This window comes from Coregonus lavaretus (genome assembly GCF_964263955.1).
Source record: "Coregonus lavaretus genome assembly, chromosome: 28".
Taxonomy (NCBI): Eukaryota; Metazoa; Chordata; class Actinopteri; order Salmoniformes; family Salmonidae; genus Coregonus; species Coregonus lavaretus.
Genome location: NC_140015.1, coordinates 23,436,492 through 23,454,019, shown reverse-complemented (window position 1 = coordinate 23,454,019; position 17,528 = coordinate 23,436,492). Strand labels below are relative to the sequence as shown.

General features: G+C 42.0%; 1 protein-coding gene across 1 annotated transcript in view; it reads left to right on the top strand.

The window, feature by feature from the left end:
• Positions 1–14,896, top strand: part of LOC311103616 (shisa family member 6) — a gene marked incomplete at both ends in the record, with an annotated part of 62,322 nt that extends 47,426 nt beyond the window's left edge. The window contains 4 exons of the mRNA XM_084145214.1: positions 5,239–5,292; positions 6,419–6,439; positions 7,437–7,604; positions 14,268–14,896. Of these exons, the coding sequence (XP_084001340.1) occupies positions 5,239–5,292; positions 6,419–6,439; positions 7,437–7,604; positions 14,268–14,896 (872 nt within the window). The remainder of the gene's footprint in view (positions 1–5,238; positions 5,293–6,418; positions 6,440–7,436; positions 7,605–14,267) is intronic.
• Positions 14,897–17,528: the final 2,632 nt, after the last annotated feature.

The following is a 17,528-nucleotide window of genomic DNA, read 5'->3' as shown; positions in this document are numbered from 1 at the left end:
CCAGCTTTTTATACCCTCTTTTCATACCTTTAACTGAGAGTGTTTCTCCACTGCGTCTAGAATACAGCATGACCCCTGATTCCCTCCAGTCCAGGGCTCAGTGTAAGATGTGATTCCCTCCAGTTCAGGGCTCAGTGTTAGTTGTGATTCCCTCCAGTCCAGGGCTCAGTGTTAGATGTGAATCCCTCCAGTCCAGAGCTCAGTGTTAGATGTGATTCCCTCCAGTCAAGGGCTCAGTGTTAGATGTTATTCTGTCTAGTCCAGGGCTCAGTGTTAGATGGGATTTCCTGTACATGAGTCACAAGGTCAGGCTGAAGGGGAGAGGAAGGCTTTAGCCTCCAGTTGACTGGAAGCAGCATGTCACCAGAGCATGTTTCAGTTCAGCCTAAGACAGTCAGGAGGCGGTAGGGAAGGCGATACAGAATAGATGGAAATGGATCAAAGAGCCTCATTCTCAGGGGCCCATGATGGGACGACGTCATGTGGAACGCTAGACCAGCCCTCTCAACCCGCTTTCATTGGCCTCTCTGAGGAATGGGAGGATTGTCAGAGAGCTTCAGCACCTCACACAGTCAGAGAGACACAGATCTGTCAATGTAATAGATGGACCTTACACCACAAAGCTGCAGTAGACGTGTTCAGAAATCTTAGGGGCAGGGCAGCCACTCCAAATGCTCCATATCAAGGAATACCTAGCTTTGAAAACCTCCTGTCCACCCCTGGATTTGTTGAATTGGAAATGTACGGCAGATGGGGATCATATAGGAAGCAGTGCCTTCCATTTGAATAAGACTTACAAAGTGCATGTGTGACTGACTGGGTATCATGAGTTAAAGCCTAGGCAGTCTTCAATACTTACCCTCAAGGTTGTTGACCGGTCTACCATAGCTACACATGACTGCACAACTTTGTCTCTTCAAAATGAGGACTTTTTGTGAGTGAAATAAAATTAGCCAAGCTAAATGAAAGAACATTTTACTGAAACGTGTAAACGTTTACACTTTGCATTCCATACCTTTGTGATTTAATGCCAGTTCCAGTCAACCCGAGCTCATAATTGCAAAGTCATTAACGGATTTCAGTTGTAATTTTTCCAGCTTGTGGTGTCTTCACAAAGCCTGGCATTTCTCCTTCATTAAAATGTTTCATCACCTCTCCCATTAACAATTTCCTTATGCTGAAAATACAAACATAATTCCGGGAAAACATAGAAAGTAATTATTCAAACAAAAAGTAGAGAAAGGGAAATTAAAAGGGAAATTAATTGATAATTTGTATTCGGTAGGATTTTTGCATGAAAACCGACTCCTTTTATTTTTAATTAGCGTCACTGAAAATTAAATGAATTAGGTTGTTGAGCATTCTTAAATATGGCTTATTGAATTAATATGAAAGCTCTTTAGTATAGACACCTGTTAGCAATAGAAACAGCCATAGAAAGGGTGTGCAAAAGGCTGATATTTGTCTGTGATCCTCAAATCTTTTCTGTAGAAGGTTATGGGAGAAATGTTCCTGTATGCCAAACATTTGGTCGGTTCTGGATTACCACTTCACTCGTAGAGCTCAATGGCGAATTCTGTGTCTTTGAGCTTCATGCATTTCTTTTCAGAATTTGAAAATAACCTTTCCATTAGAACTGAGCCAATCCCATCTATTCATTTCATGTGACTCTGTTGTTTAGGCATTATAATTGCAGTTTTATTTTATGTTAGTTTTTTGGGCTTTTTGAAGTTTCATATCCAATCTATACAGAGTGCTGTTTTTGCAAGTGGATACTGTAGGCTTCTCTCCTAGGACTCCTACATGATTCCAGGTTTTGCAACTTGGATCCTTCAAGAAGATGATAAGATGCTAAGGCACGGATAAAGGCAGCTTTGAATGATGTTACTTCTTTCAAATTGAAGGAGACATCAGATAAATCTGTGCTTATCCTTGTTAGCAACTCACGAGATCAACAAACTTCAGGCGACCGGAGGAGGTTTGGTAAAGTTGCAACATGTTTTTGGTTTATGTCATGTAACTGTTGGTTTTTATATGTCTCTCCCAATATGTTTTTTTTACGTGTGTTTGCTTTATCAGTGGGATCTCTTTGCAGTATGTGATGCAGAAAACTAACAGACTGTGTGATGGCATTGGCAGATGAGCTGGATGAAAAATGTCCCGACCCCCCTACAGATTTGTCAATGTAGGGCAGATACAATTATAGACCAGCGTTAGTTCAACCTCATGTGTCTCAGTGTTTCTTAAAGCAATAGTGATGTATCCAGGCATGCCTTGTAACCTGTTCAAAGTGTCATCTTTCATTGTGCCTCATGACATGTGCCACATGAAGTGAGGTTTACTCTCACAATATTGTTTTGTCTTCTCTTCCGAGCTTTATTGTTGTTTTGTCTGTAGTGACTAATATTCTTTCTTTGAAGCACAGGGATGCAGTTAGTCATCTTGAAGTTGACAATTAGAAGTCCCTGATTTCTTCTGAATGTGTGAAGAGCTCTGGTCACAGCGCATATCGATACAAAGTCCATATCCATGCAGAACCTGTCTGTGTTGATGGGAGGTTGATGGTAGGTTCTTGCAGTGCATTGTCTGCCCCAGCAGGCTCCTGTCTCTCCCTCTACCACCACAGGGTGTGAAGGGGAGAGATGAGGTGAGGTGAGCCTCAGCCCCAGCCAGCCAGCCACCCTGCAGGGCCCACATGGCACTTTACACACTGCCAGGGTAATGACACGGCGTGGGCTCTCATCGTTACAGGCGCTCCATCAGGTTTCACTGACAGAGGCAGAGTGAGGCTTTTAAAATGGATCTGGGTAACAGTGGGATCCCCTCTGTCTTGTCCAGACACTGGAAGCTGGAAGGGTTTTCACTCAGTGGCGCTCAAAATGCCTGCATTATGTTCAACCAAGCATGTTTGACATGTTGAGGTGATAATAATACATTACATATGTTGTATGTAGTTCCTATGTAATAACAATGTTTATTCATTATAATAACCAGAGACATCGGTTTGAGGGTTATGACGAAGTACAATGTGGACTCATAATGGATAAAATGCGAACAATTATTGATATCAAGTAAAGCATTGACCTGTCAAGTCTGGATGAAGACTTTCACACACCAAAGCCGATCTAAATGAGCTCTATTACAGTAGATAGACTAAACCTGGAGTGCAGATGTGTATAGCTCCAACACTACTGTTTTATGTCATTCATTATTTCAAATTCTCCCAAAGTTCCTCCACTGACGCACTACAGATCATAGAAATAAGAATGAATAGAACGGGCATTCCCATTCAAGTCAATGATGGCATAATGGGGTGGGCATGGCGGCCATTGCGAGTGTACCCATGAGTTTACCAGTCAAATTGCCACGTTTAGAGGTTCCAAGCCTGTTCTATTCATTCTTATTTCTATGCTCCAGAGCCCTGCAGGCAGTACAGCTGTTCATCCAAACATTCCTGTTCCAGTTTCTGGACACGTTACAGACTGGAATCAAATGACTGGACACCTCTGAATTTTTGAGAGTCGTGTGACTTCACTTCACAATATCTACTGTACATCTGATTCATGGGTTGATGCATTTACATAGTGGTGGGTAGACTATGGGAGTCCTGGGGCATGACATCTTCCCACCCCCTTACACACAACAACATGATGGGGTTATTCTTCAGCGAAGAACAGCATCTGCGGTTTTTCTCATTTGCTTAACTTTTTAAAGCGTGCAACTGTAGGAGGTACGCTCTGGGAAGATAATCAATGGTGATGGAATACAAAATGGATCCACATACTGTATTAGAAAAACTGAATATATTAGTACATCATGTGCTCTTACCAACGTTCATATACAAGCCATAGGAAATACAATAGGAAAGCAAATATAGGAGCAGTCACTCCAATCAGTTTTTGAACAACCTTTAGAAACCTGAAGTATTCCAACACGTTTCTGGGACAGCCTGATTTTTCCCTAAGGGTGGACAGTTTGTGCAAATAGGGAGATAGCAGAGAACCTCTTCTTTTCCAAAGCTTTTTGCCTGGCAAGCTCAAAGCGGGTTAGTTTAGCTCAGCCATCTGAAGATTGTGTAATTGGTCCCTTGATCAAAGCAGGGTGATTGAACAGGGCAATACAGCCATGGTGTAAAGGGGGATTGGGCACAAATCTTGTTTTATGTCCGTAAAGGATATTGGGATTTGGAATACCGGTACATTGCCATTTAAGTTGGCTTAATTGGATGATGTTGTTGTTCGTTGGTTGTTGTTCTACTCCAATGTATTTTTTCTAAAAGGCTATTCCTTTAGAACTGTGGTAAAATCCAGTTTAACAAGGTACTCTACCCTACTGTGCTGATTGCTTTGACATAAATCTCTCCAACAGGAAGACATTTTCCCTGCAAAATGTATGCGCAGTTCCAGCTACTTATCCAAAGAGCAGAAGATGAAATTAAGGCTTGTGTCTCAGTGTGTTGCCACACATCTCTTTTGTAACTGTCACAACTCTCCATTAGCAAGTCACAGTAATGGAAAGAAAGCGGCTTTTCTTACATCATGGAGATGCTCTCCTGTCACTTCACGTTAAACATTCTAAATAGTTCATACTTTATTTGAGTTTATTTTGTGTTTAGGGTTCTAATAGGATGATCAATTAATTTGTTTAAATGCAAATAAGGTACAGTGTTCAAATATGCATGTCCTGCGTGTGCTGCTGTAGTAGAGGAGAATCTGTGCTCTACATTGACCGACTAGACCTAATTGAATAAAGGGAACATATTCACTCCCTCACATGACATGAAGTCCCACAACTGTCAGGAAGTTAACGATTCTCATTAAATCTGTCTTACCTCATTCTTCAGTGCTCAAAAGGGAATAGCACAAAATGCCTGCCTTAAAATGTGAAAACTGTGGACTCTGTAGTAGAGTAAAGGTGCACACAATCCCATAAATCATCAGTCAGATATCAAAGCACACCACTGCTATCTCTGGACAGATCTCATACTTTGGATTTAGTAACACAAAAAAAGTTTTCTAAAATGTCTGTCAATGGGACATAGGTTTATGTAAAGATAATTCACAGTGGTGTCCAGTCAGCCTGCTTTACAAGAGTCAATTATCACAAAAATGAGGGAAAAGGTGACAATATTGTAATGTATTAACAGCCATTTATTTGACATGAAATGCACATAATGTGAATCTATGGTAATGTTTAATTTGATTTCCAAACCTAAACTTATCATTGTTTTCCCAATAGGCAACCACCAACATAGTCACCTGGATCTTACCCAGGCCCACACACCTAAAATTGGTAAGGATATTTAAGGTTTACATGTTCACATAAGTACAATATATATAAGATTGCTTTGTGGCTTTCCAATGAGTAATACAAATGTTTAGATAGTAACTAACCCTCTGTAGAGATATATGGTAGATGGAATGTACATTATGGATACTAACCATGCCCTTTTAAGTGTGAGATTATAGTGCCACACAACACACAGTGGCTCTTGGGTATGCTACAAAGATGCCTTCATTTACCCCAACAAATTTGAGGGAGGATTAGGTCATATTGATTTCTTGAATGCATGGTTTTAGCAGCTCCAACATGACACATGAACTTTGACTAAATTGGAAATAAGTCAAAATATGCTTTTTTAGAATTCAAGCGAGGATAAAACAATTTTTCTTGACGGGAAATGAATAGCTTAGATAGCAAATGAAACGGGGTCTTGTGGAAAATGAATGATAATGGAATCTGTATGGCTTACTCAAGTTATTGAAAAACTTCAATTACTTATATTGTGCCCTATCTATTTTCCTCAATTAGATTTTCTATGAAAAGAGAGATGCTTTTTAGCATGAAATTACTGAGTGGTCACAGCTCTAACAATGCAGTGAAACACCATGAGTTCAGAGAGAAAAGCTATTTGTACATTGTTGCTAGATGCCTCTCCATCTATCCTACATAATTGGCCAAGAACAAAGTTAATATTTTAGGATTTTCACACTGAGAGGTCTGCACTGAAACACTACACCACACTACACTATATGTTTCAACATCAGTGGAGCTGTGGACTCCAACCTCCTGTCAAGATAGTTTTCCAATTGTATGTTTTGAGGCCAACATTTTCAAAGGCAAAGGGACTTTTGAAAGTAGCCATAAGTAGATAGATCTCTCCAACACAGACACCAAAGGATAGCTTTCAAGGTGGATCAAACCAGAGCTGATTATGAAGAGCTACTATTGAGAATGGCCCCAATACATAGGAATCTGATCACATTATTTGACTAGGATGATCATTATAATTAGTGTAGACTTTCAATTGATTTGAAACAGAAAATGTCAGACACATTGGTTTGGTTATAAATACATACTATGAATAATGTTTGTTATTGTACTGATCCATTTTCTCTTACTTGGATTTGTTATGTAGCCCACAGACAAATGAGACATGGTAAGTAATACGCATATACACCTGCTGTACATGTGTATTCACCTTTCTCTTTTACATACTGTACTGTACTGTAGATGTCCACCTCTTGTTGTGACAGTGACGTCTTGTATATCGCTGGGGTCAAGGCGGGGGGATCACTCTTCCTTTTAGTGCAGACTGAATGAACCAGAGTTGACACACCAAACTCTTTCACTTACTTTCTCACTCTCTTCTGCTCTATTTCTCTCTCTCCAGTATATCTCTTTGTTGGGTTAGCTCGCACACAATGTTTGCAATGGTAGAATCTCATTAAGATCTGTGGTAACGCTTCAGAACCGGACCTTCGTTACACAAAATACACATTCTACTCTCTTTACTTCCATCTTTTCTTGCTCACACTCACATTCTCTTTCACTCTGTCTCTCTCTCCCACTCATGGAATGCCTCACTTCTGTTCCACATGGTCCTTGGTGTTGTGTGTCCCTGTCCTCTCGGCCACAGTAGTCACCCAGCCCTATTTTTAAACTTGCCACCGCTGGCCAGCACCTCAGAGCATTGGCACCACCCCACCCCACCCTACTGCTGCTAATGCTCCAGCTGCCTGCGCCACGACCACTTGTCCCACATAACCACGGCCACACCAGCCAGGCTGGCAGCATAACCACCCGCAATGGCGCCACACATACTAGCGACAGCCAGCGTGGCGAGTGCACTCGCAGTCACAACCAATCCTAGCACAACAGAATTGCACTCTGAAATAACATTTTAAAAAAACCACAACAAATCATGTTAAATCCAGGTTAGAAGAGTCGAACATAGCAGTCCACACTTCATCTATCCTCACCCACATACCCCTACCGCACCCACACACCCTCCTCACCTCTACACTCTGTATCCCCCTGTCTCCCCCATTGAAGACCCCCTGTGTACGAGCCCCTCTGTGTGGCATCCTCCAGACTGTCGGCTGTCTGATTGTAGCCTGATTGCACTACGTCAATCTCTCCTGTCTCCCTTGTAGAGAAGCCCCATCGCATGAACAACATCCTGACCTCACAGACAGAGCCGTACGACCTGGACATGTCCTTCTCACGCTCCTTCCAGAACCTCACCCACCTGCCTCCCAACTACGAGCTGGCGGCAATGAGCAAAGCTGACTTAAGTAAATACTCCTCTCTCCACAAATTAAGTAGGTGGTCTTTCATTACATACACCATCATGTTTGCTTGACCTGCCTGGACCCCGCCAGTACACAGGGGGGAGAAAAGGTTGATCTTAGCACATTGCGTTCAAGTACACATTGCATTCAAGTACTGTGATGCAATAGTATCCCTGTATGGATGCCTATTACAGGGATGCAAACATACAGTGGGGAAGAAAAGTATTTAGTCAGCCACCAATTGTGCAAGTTCTCCCACTTAAAAAGATGAGAGAGGCCTGTAATTTTCATCATAGGTACACGTCAACTATGACAGACAGATTGAGAAAAAAAAATCCAGAAAATCACATTGTAGGATTTTTTTATGAATGTATTTGCAAATTATGGTGAAAAATAAGTATTTGGTCACCTACAAACAAGCAAGATTTCTGGCTCTCACAGACCTGTAACTTCTTCTTTAAGAGGCTCCTCTGTCCTCCACTCGTTACCTGTATTAATGGCACCTGTTTGAACTTGTTATCAGTATAAAAGACACCTGTCCACAACCTCAAACAGTCACACTCCAAACTCCACTATGGCCAAGACCAAAGAGCTGTCAAAGGACACCAGAAACAAAATTGTAGACCTGCACCAGGCAGGGAAGACTGAATCTGCAATAGGTAAGCAGCTTGGTTTGAAGAAATCAACTGTGGGAGCAATTATTAGGAAATGGAAGACATACAAGACCACTGATAATCTCCCTTGATCTGGGGCTCCACGCAAGATCTCACCCCGTGGGGTCAAAATGATCACAAGAACGGTGAGCAAAAATCCCGGAACCACACGGGGGGACCTAGTGAATGACCTGCAGAGAGCTGGGACCAAAGTAACAAAGCCTACCATCAGTAACACACTACGCCGCCAGGGACTCAAATCCTGCAGTGCCAGACGTGTCCCCCTGCTTAAGCCAGTACATGTCCAGGCCTGTCTGAAGTTTGCTAGAGTGCATTTGGATGATCCAGAAGAGGATTGGGAGAAAGTCATATGGTCAGATGAAACCAAAATAGAACTTTTTGGTAAAAACTCAACTCGTCGTGTTTGGAGGACAAAGAATGCTGAGTTGCATCCAAAGAACACCATACCTACTGTGAAGCATGGGGGTGGAAACATCATGCTTTGGGGCTGTTTTTCTGCAAAGGGACCAGGACGACTGATCCGTGTAAAGGAAAGAATGAATGGGGCCATGTATCGTGAGATTTTGAGTGAAAACCTCCTTCCATCAGCAAGGGCATTGAAGATGAAACGTGGCTGGGTCTTTCAGCATGACAATGATCCTAAACACACTGCCCGGGCAACGAAGGAGTGGCTTCGTAAGAAGCATTTCAAGGTCCTGGAGTGGCCTAGCCAGTCTCCAGATCTCAACCCCATAGAAAATCTTTGGAGGGAGTTGAAAGTCCGTGTTGCCCAGCGACAGACCCAAAACATCACTGCTCTAGAGGAGATCTGCATGGAGGAATGGGCCAAAATACCAGCAACAGTGTGTGAAAACCTTGTGAAGACTTACAGAAAACGTTTGACCTGTGTCATTGCCAACAAAGGGTGTATAACAAAGTATTGAGAAACTTTTGTTATTGACCAAATACTTATTTTCCACCATAATTTGCAAATAAATTCATTAAAAATCCTACACTGTGATTTTCTGGATTTTTTTTTCTCATTTTGTCTGTCATAGTTGACGTGTACCTATGATGAAAATTACAGGCCTCTCTCATCTTTTTAAGTCGGAGAACTTGCACAATTGGTGGCTGACTAAATACTTTTTTCCCCCACTGTAAGTCATGAGCAAAATTTCAATGGGGTTATGAGCTGAATCCATAGGAAGACATCTCTGTGTGTGAGATGGGTTTCTTGAAACGCAGAAGCACATGTTAAAGTCACTAGATTCAGCCCCATTGTCCCCATCTATCGACCCATTGACTGACATCTAATTGTCATGTAATTTGGCTCCATCTGTGGACCATGTCATGGTGCTAATGTCTGGTAATGACATATTAACAGCCATTTCTCCATACCCACATGTGTCTAGATGCCAACAAGATGGGACTAATGTCTCTGAGATGAGATCTGGGTCAACCCGATTATTGTCATTATACTTACTCTGCATGATGGCTTGACTTTCACCATTCTCCATATCCCCTATGAGAGCTGCATGATCTACAATATGCTCCTCCTCTAGTATCCTGTGGTTGGTTGCGTTGCATGTGTCATGCAAAAGCATTAGTTCCTTCCTGCTCGAATGTTCAATAGTGTTGTATTAAAATAAGTAGGGGGTGGTATTCTAGTGCATGCTTGTATGTCATGCTTAGTGTGGACACAGATAATCAATGTGACTAAACCTGTGATGTGGACAACATTGATAACATCTGAATTGTCTATATTCAGCAATGCGTTGTACTGCTTCTTCATCTAGTGCTGCTCAATAGAAACATTACCCACTGGGCACACACTGGTTTAATCAACGTTGTTTCCACGTCAATTCAATGAAATTACGTTGAACCAACGTGGAATAGACGTTGAATTGATGTCTGTGCCCAGTGGGTAGATAGAAGACCATGAAGTAATCCAAGGATTGCATAACCTTGATGAAAAAATGAATAATCTCATACATGTTATGCACCAATTTAAACTCCCTTCATAGTATGTTTCATAGTATGTTACATGCCTTTAGATCGTCGATTGTGTATCTTCCTTATCAAACCAAGGGTTCTTCTCTTATTTTCATAGGGCGTTGTAAACACACTGAAATCACAGAGAGGAATCCAATTAAACAAAAAAAGAGTCTCCGTTTGAGCTGGGACCCATAAACCCTAAAGTTTTTTGTCAGAAAAGTGAATCATTTTAAGTTCTCTACCTACCTACAGTACAGTAATAATAATAAGCCATTTAGCAGACGCTTTTATCCAAAGCGACGTACAGTCATGCGTGCATACATTTTTGTGTATGGGTGGTCCCGGGGATCGAACCCACTACCTTGGCCTTACAAGCGCCGTGCTCTACCAGCTGAGCTACAGAGGACCACACAGTGACGGCTCTTCTGAGAGGAAAGTTCCCTCATACCTCTGATAGATGCTGTGGCTTTGTGCAATGAGAGAGGCTTTGGAAAAATGCCAAAAACGTATATAATGAGTTGCTTTTTTAATGAAACCATCTAGAGAGATGATGACGAAAATCTAATTAATATGGTTCATTTGTGATTCTAAATGCACATACTGTAGTCTGTGTGTGATACCTCCTCCTCCTCCTCCTCCTCCTCCTCCTCCTCCTCCTCCTCCTTCGTTCTCCCCTGTCCGTCAGATAGGACTGGAGGGAGCCGGAGATGGAGGACACTACTCTAAAATAACCTGCTCAGACCCTCCAAGGAGCCAGCGAGTGGAGGGGAAGGGAGGGGATGGGGCAGTAGGAATCGTATTTGGCTCGGTCTTCTCCTTCCTTCTGTAATCAACTTAAAAGGCATTAGAACACTCAGAACAACAGAGCCCCTTTAATCCTCATGCAAAGCAAAAAGCTAAATGATATTATTGTGGGCCCCTTTCTCTTACCACGCCTTATCGTAATTCCCTCTAAAGATCCCTTTATAATTGATGTTTCACACGTTTTTTACAAGTGTATCTGCATTATGTGATTACTGCTTCGTCTGAGCCGGATGACGGCGTATTGGGATCAATAGCTACCACAGATGAATATACTCGCCATATTGAATTTAATCTGGGAGAGTGGAGACTTTAGTTTATTTAAGGTTAAGGAAAGGGAAAGGGGATACCTAGTCAGTTAGCCACGGCTAGCAAGTTGAGATGTTTGTGGTTTCACCTCACCTTTGAGACCCCTTGCCCTCTCAAAATTGAACGCAAGTTAAAGTGCAACGTCTTATCCGCAGTAGTAAAGAAATGAACCCAGCATATATTTATTTAACATAAAAGTAAAAAGGAAGGAAATACAAAGCCCTATGTGAATTATTTACAAAAGGCCTAACATTTTTAACAGCAGTTAAAATGTCAAATTGAAATTGATTAAAGCATGAGAGGAGAGTTGATGGAAATGTCTCTGAGTACAACATGAAATCAACCCCTATTTCAACATGGCATAGTATTTTCAATGCAATGATGTCAATTCTAAATCTTAGATCTATAGGCTTAGGATAAACTGAACCCTAATCCCTATAACTCTTGGCAACGAAGAGGCACTTAAATTAAGCTAAGGGACATGCCCTGTCGATTGTAAGTCGCTCTGGATAAGAGCGTCTGCTAAATGACTAAAATCTCAAATGTAATGTAAAAATGATTGTGGGCAAGCTATAGCCTCTGGGTCAGTGTTGTTGACATTTCCTACCATAATGTCATCTAAAGTGACCCCTGGAGAAAAAGACAGAACGCTATTGCCAGAAGCCTAACCCAGGTCTTCTTCATTAGTGATGCATGGCTGGGGAAAATAAATCCTTATGGAGAGAAAAAAAAGGTGACCTTCTCTATCCAGGCGTGGCATCTATCCAAGGAGGAGGGTTGAAATGTACATACCAAAACAAAATCCTTATCATCTAAATCTCAGTCAAGCGCAGTATTGTCCCAACATTTTTAGACCAACTCTGTGTGTTCTTGAGGCCCTGGGATATTAGCTACTGAGGTATCTACCCCCCCAGAGATGACAGTTAGTAACAGTAGTTTCAGGGTGCCATCAATCTGATGTTGCCAGGCCTAGCCAGTCTAAAAGCCTGTTTAAATGTCATTTGAGAGGAGCCCGCCGCTTTTCTCATGCAGATGTAATGACTTTAACATCAGGAGAGTGTTAGCACTCGCTGTAGAGCCCCTCTGCTTTTAGCAGTCAAACCACTGGCTACCCTGCAGTGCCGCACTCGCATCACTGACAGTTGGATTGTTTTGCCTCGCGGCAGGCTTACAGTGAGGGAAAAAAGTATTTGATCCCCTGCTGATTTTGTACGTTTGCCCACTGACAAAGAAATGATCAGTCTATAATTTTAATGGTAGGTTTATTTGAAAAGTGAGAGACAGAATAACAACAAAAACATCCAGAAAAACGCATGTCAAAAATGTTATAAATTTAATTGCATTTTAATGAGGGAAATAAGTATTTGACCCCTCTGCAAAACATGACTTGTTGGCAATCACAGAGGTCAGACGTTTCTTGTAGTAGGCCACCAGGCTTGCACACATCTCAGGAGGGATTTTGTCCCACTCCTCTTTGCAGATCTTCTCCAAGTCATTAAGGTTTCGAGGCTGACGTTTGGCAACTCAAACCTTCAGCTCCCTCCACAGATTTTCTATGGCTAGGCCACTCCAGGACCTTAATGTGCTTCTTCTTGAGCCACTTCTTTGTTGCCTTGGCCGTGTGTTTTGGGTCATTGTCATGCTGGAATACCCATCCACGACCCATTTTCAATGCCCTGGCAGAGGGAAGGAGGTTCTCACCCAAGATTTGACGGTACATGGCCCCCTCCATCGTCCCTTTGATGCGGTGAAGTTGTCCTGTCCCCTTAGCAGAAAAACACCCCCAAAGCATAATGTTTCCACCTCCATGTTTGACGGTGGGGATGGTGTTCTTGGGGTCATAGGCAGCATTCCTCCTCCTCCAAACACGGCGAGTTGAGTTGATGCCAAAGAGCTCAATTTTGGTCTCATCTGACCACAACACTTTCACCCAGTTCTCCTCTGAATCATTCAGATATTCATTGGCAAACTTCAGACGGCCCTGTATATGTGCTTTCTTGAGCAGGGGGACCTTGCGGGCGCTGCAGGATTTCAGTCCTTCACGGTGTAGTGTGTTACCAATTGTTTTCTTGGTGACTATGGTCCCAGCTGCCTTGAGATCATTGACAAGATCCTCCCGTGTAGTTCTGGGCTGATTCCTCACCGTTCTCATGATCATTGCAACTCCACGAGGTGAGATCTTGCATGGAGCCCCAGGCTGAGGGAGATGGACAGTTATTTTGTGTTTCTTCCATTTGCAAATAATCGCACCAACTGTTGTCACCTTCTCACCAAGCTGCTTGGCGATGGTCTTGTAGCCCATTCCAGCCTTGTGTAGGTCTACAATCTTGTCCCTGACATCCTTGGAGAGCTCTTTGGTCTTGGCCATGGTGGAGAGTTTGGAATCTGATTGATTGATTGCTTCTGTGGACAGGTGTCTATTATACAGGTAACAAGCGGAGATTAGGAGCGCTCCCTTTAAGAGTGTGCTCCTAATCTCAGCTCGTTACCTGTATAAAAGACACCTGGGAGCCAGAAATCTTTCTGATTGCATACTTATTTCCCTCATTAAAATGCAAATCAATATAGAACATTTTTGACATGCGTTTTTCTGGATTTTTTTGTTGTTATTCTGTCTCTCACTGTTCAAATAAACCTACCATTAAAATTATAGACTGATAATTTCTTTGTCAGTGGGAAAACGTACAAAATCATTAGGGGATCAAATACTTTTTTCCCTCACTGTATAGTCCTTTCCACACCAGAACAGGAGTGGAATTATTGTGACGCAAGAGAGCCCCTGCCTTCTCCCGTGAAAACATAACGACAGAAAATGCAATCAAAGGGGAATTGTAGGAGTTGTCACAGTAGAACTGCTGAGCTGATCCACTCAGGAGGAGTAATGTTTCTCCTCCCCCTCCCCCTCTCTCCTCCCCCTCCCTCCTTTCCCATTCAGGTGATAAGGATGTAGATGAGTACTACATGCGGAAGCGACACCAAGACTTGGCAGGTCGGCAGACTCTGCAGCCGCCCCACATGGTGAAGCTGAACGCAGAGCCCCACCAGCAGCAGCGTCAGCGGCCTCACCGCGTCCAGAGGGCCATGTCCCAGGACCATGTGCTGTCCCCAGAGAGGACCCCACGCCACGGCTACGGCCTCTCAGCCTACAACATGGGCGTGTCTTCCTACGGCAGCCGCATCCTCTCAGAGGAGCAGCTGCTTTCCGCAGACCGCCTCCAGTCCCAGGACCCCCTGCTCTCGCCGGACAAGATGCTGTCGCTGCGGCGCTCCAACTTCCGGGAGAAGGCCATGTCGCGGGCCATGTCCCATGTAGACATCAACTTTGTGCCCACCACACCTGTCATGGACCGAAGCGAGCGCTACGCTAAGATGCAAAAGATGCACTCCCATCCCACTACCATCAACGACTCATACAACACGCTCACCGTCAACCACCCGACCACCAACAAGAGGCAGCAGTTTGCCTCGCGACGGACACACACGGTGGACCATCTGCAGTACATCCCAGGCCACCAGCACAACAACCAGTACCGCACGGCCAGTAAGAATGAGGTAACTGTTTAACGAGAGGGTGGCTGGCCAAGGATTCCTGTGTCAACAGACTGTCAACAGCTGAAAACAGCAGAAACTTCCAGAGGTGTGCAACCTCACCATAGGTCTTCTTTTCAAAGTAGCCAACAACTAACTCTTCTTGCTTTCAGCTCAAGCTCTCCGTTTCATTCAGATTTGGATTATCACAACTAGAATCAACAACCACAAAGACATCTGTACTTTTCTCTATAGGGCAACATAAGGGCTTTGCACGTTGACACATAAGGAATGCTTTTTGTCAGAGGTCATCCGTAAGAAGACAATATTTTTTAAAAAGGGGAATTGGAAAGGTACTGGATCAACTTTATAAATATATACATATATTTACTATTTGTATTTTCAGTCCTTGTTATAGCTTTAGAGATTCTTATTGAACTTAACTGGTGTTAGAACTTCAAGAGGTGCCTCTCGAAATTGTTCCCATTTCAATGATGAAGTGGATTTGTGGGTTAAAAAGCACAATTAATGGGGGGTTTTCTCTGTTGATTTATTCGTATTTTTTTGTAACGGCCAGCACATATCAGCTTATTAGTGGATATAGTGTCAATTTCCGTTGCATAAATGATTGTAAATAGGCTATATTAGCAGCATTATACACTAAATGAGAAGAGCTGGCCAAGTGGAATTGTTGAGTTTCTACCCAAGAGTCTTTCACAATTAAAGATCACAATTTCAGATTAGTCCAACCCCTGAACAAATATTTGATACTAACAAATGTGTACAATAATGTGTGTGCGTATGTGTGTATATTTTTGTAACTGTGCTTGTAGGATGATTGTGTATGGCTAGGGTTGAATCAACCTCATGCCACTGTTAATTGGCAGCTTTAGACTGTAGACACACTACTCCACAGGTGAACATGTAAACTAATGCTTCTTTCAATAGCTTAATTTTCTGCACTCATTCCCTCGCTATATAAACCAAGTGGATGACCTCCATTTGTTTTGAGTTTGGAAAAGCTGCTTTCATTTTGATATAAAGTATTGTTGTATATTTGACTCCATTCGTCAGAGTTGAAGAATAATAGTTGTTGGTATGTGTTTACAATGGTTACATTGTTGCAGGTGTGTTGACGTACCTGAAACAATCGACAAAGAGGACATCATTATAATCACTAGCTAAGCAAGGATTAAAACTGTGAATTTTTTGTCCAGATGTTTTCATTAAAGCAATGCCTTATTGTGTGGAAGCCCATACTCATGTTCTTAACTGTACAATCACGCTTTTTTTATGTCTTGTGTCTAACGTGTTGATCCGTAACCAGCTTTGTATGTCATTTTTTATCATGGATGATTTACCAGCAGTACAGAAGCAAAGGACAGAATCAGTGTCGGAGATATACCTCAGAATCTGTAGGGCACAAATTTGACAAGGATGATAATCTTATATTAACAACACGCTCTTTGAAAAGAAGCAAATTAAGTGATTGTTTTAAGCAAAAAACATAATAAACTAGAATAGAAAAGATATATCACAGGATAATTTAAAAAATCTTCCACTTTTTCCGATTCATACAGACTTCCTTGTGGACTCCCACTGTGTCCTCTTATACTTATAGAGTAACAGACACATCAAAGTACATGTTTTGTAGTAGCTTTTACTTTTCAACTATCTCTCCAGTTAACAAGAAAGTCCAAAGATTATTGTAAAAACCTGAGTCATGGAAATGGGTATGTAGACATTTACTGTAGAGATGTTGTAATAGAAATTTGCTGGTCATTGGCAATTTCAAACGTTGTCACTGGTGTACTACCTTAAATGTTAAGAGCTTTGGTATCCATTGCATAATATTGTTACAACTTGTGCAGTGAGTCCATATTTAAGACTCACTTTTGCTTAGAATTTGTCATTACAACAGAGGCTAACATTGCAATTTTTCTTAGTAAATTATATGCTTATATCATTATATGATTAGCTATACTATACTGTATGTTCACATGCAATGTAGACACAGTAGAAATTGATGCACTTGAAATATTAAGAGCAATTATTACACTAGTTTCAAGCCCCTGTATCAGCTAAGATATTGAGAGGATAGCAAATACAATTTAATTTATTTTGAAGTTCAAGTTAAGGCCAGAGTAAAAAAAAAAAAAAAAACTTAATGGTGCAATATGGAGTTTCATAGTCCTTGTCAAGCTGGAATGGTAGTTTTATAGCCCTGTGATTTTTTATTTTTGTAGCTATGTCAGAGCAATGAAAAAATGACATTTGATGGCCCTGACTCTGACATGGGATGCTATGGTGGCACTGTTAGAGCTACAACACTGTGTTGTACTGATGTCAGACCACCGGAATCTTACAGACAGGTCTCTAAGCAACCATCTGTCTGGCTCAAATACATCCACCCCATTACAGAGCTCTGGTTTTACTTTCCAGTCAGTCAATAAAATTGTCCACAAGAAGCTTTTCTCACACACATGAGGCTAGAGCTCAGTTTTGGCAGTAGGTTCTGAGACTAACATGCTGTTAAGTTGTTGCGTCCCATGATCTATCTGCTGTAAAAGCACTGTTTTACTTTTGTTGCAAATATTCAATTTATTAAGCTTGTATTTTTATGTGTCAATGTGGTATGAATGAAAATTCCTTTGTGTCTTTGTTGCAC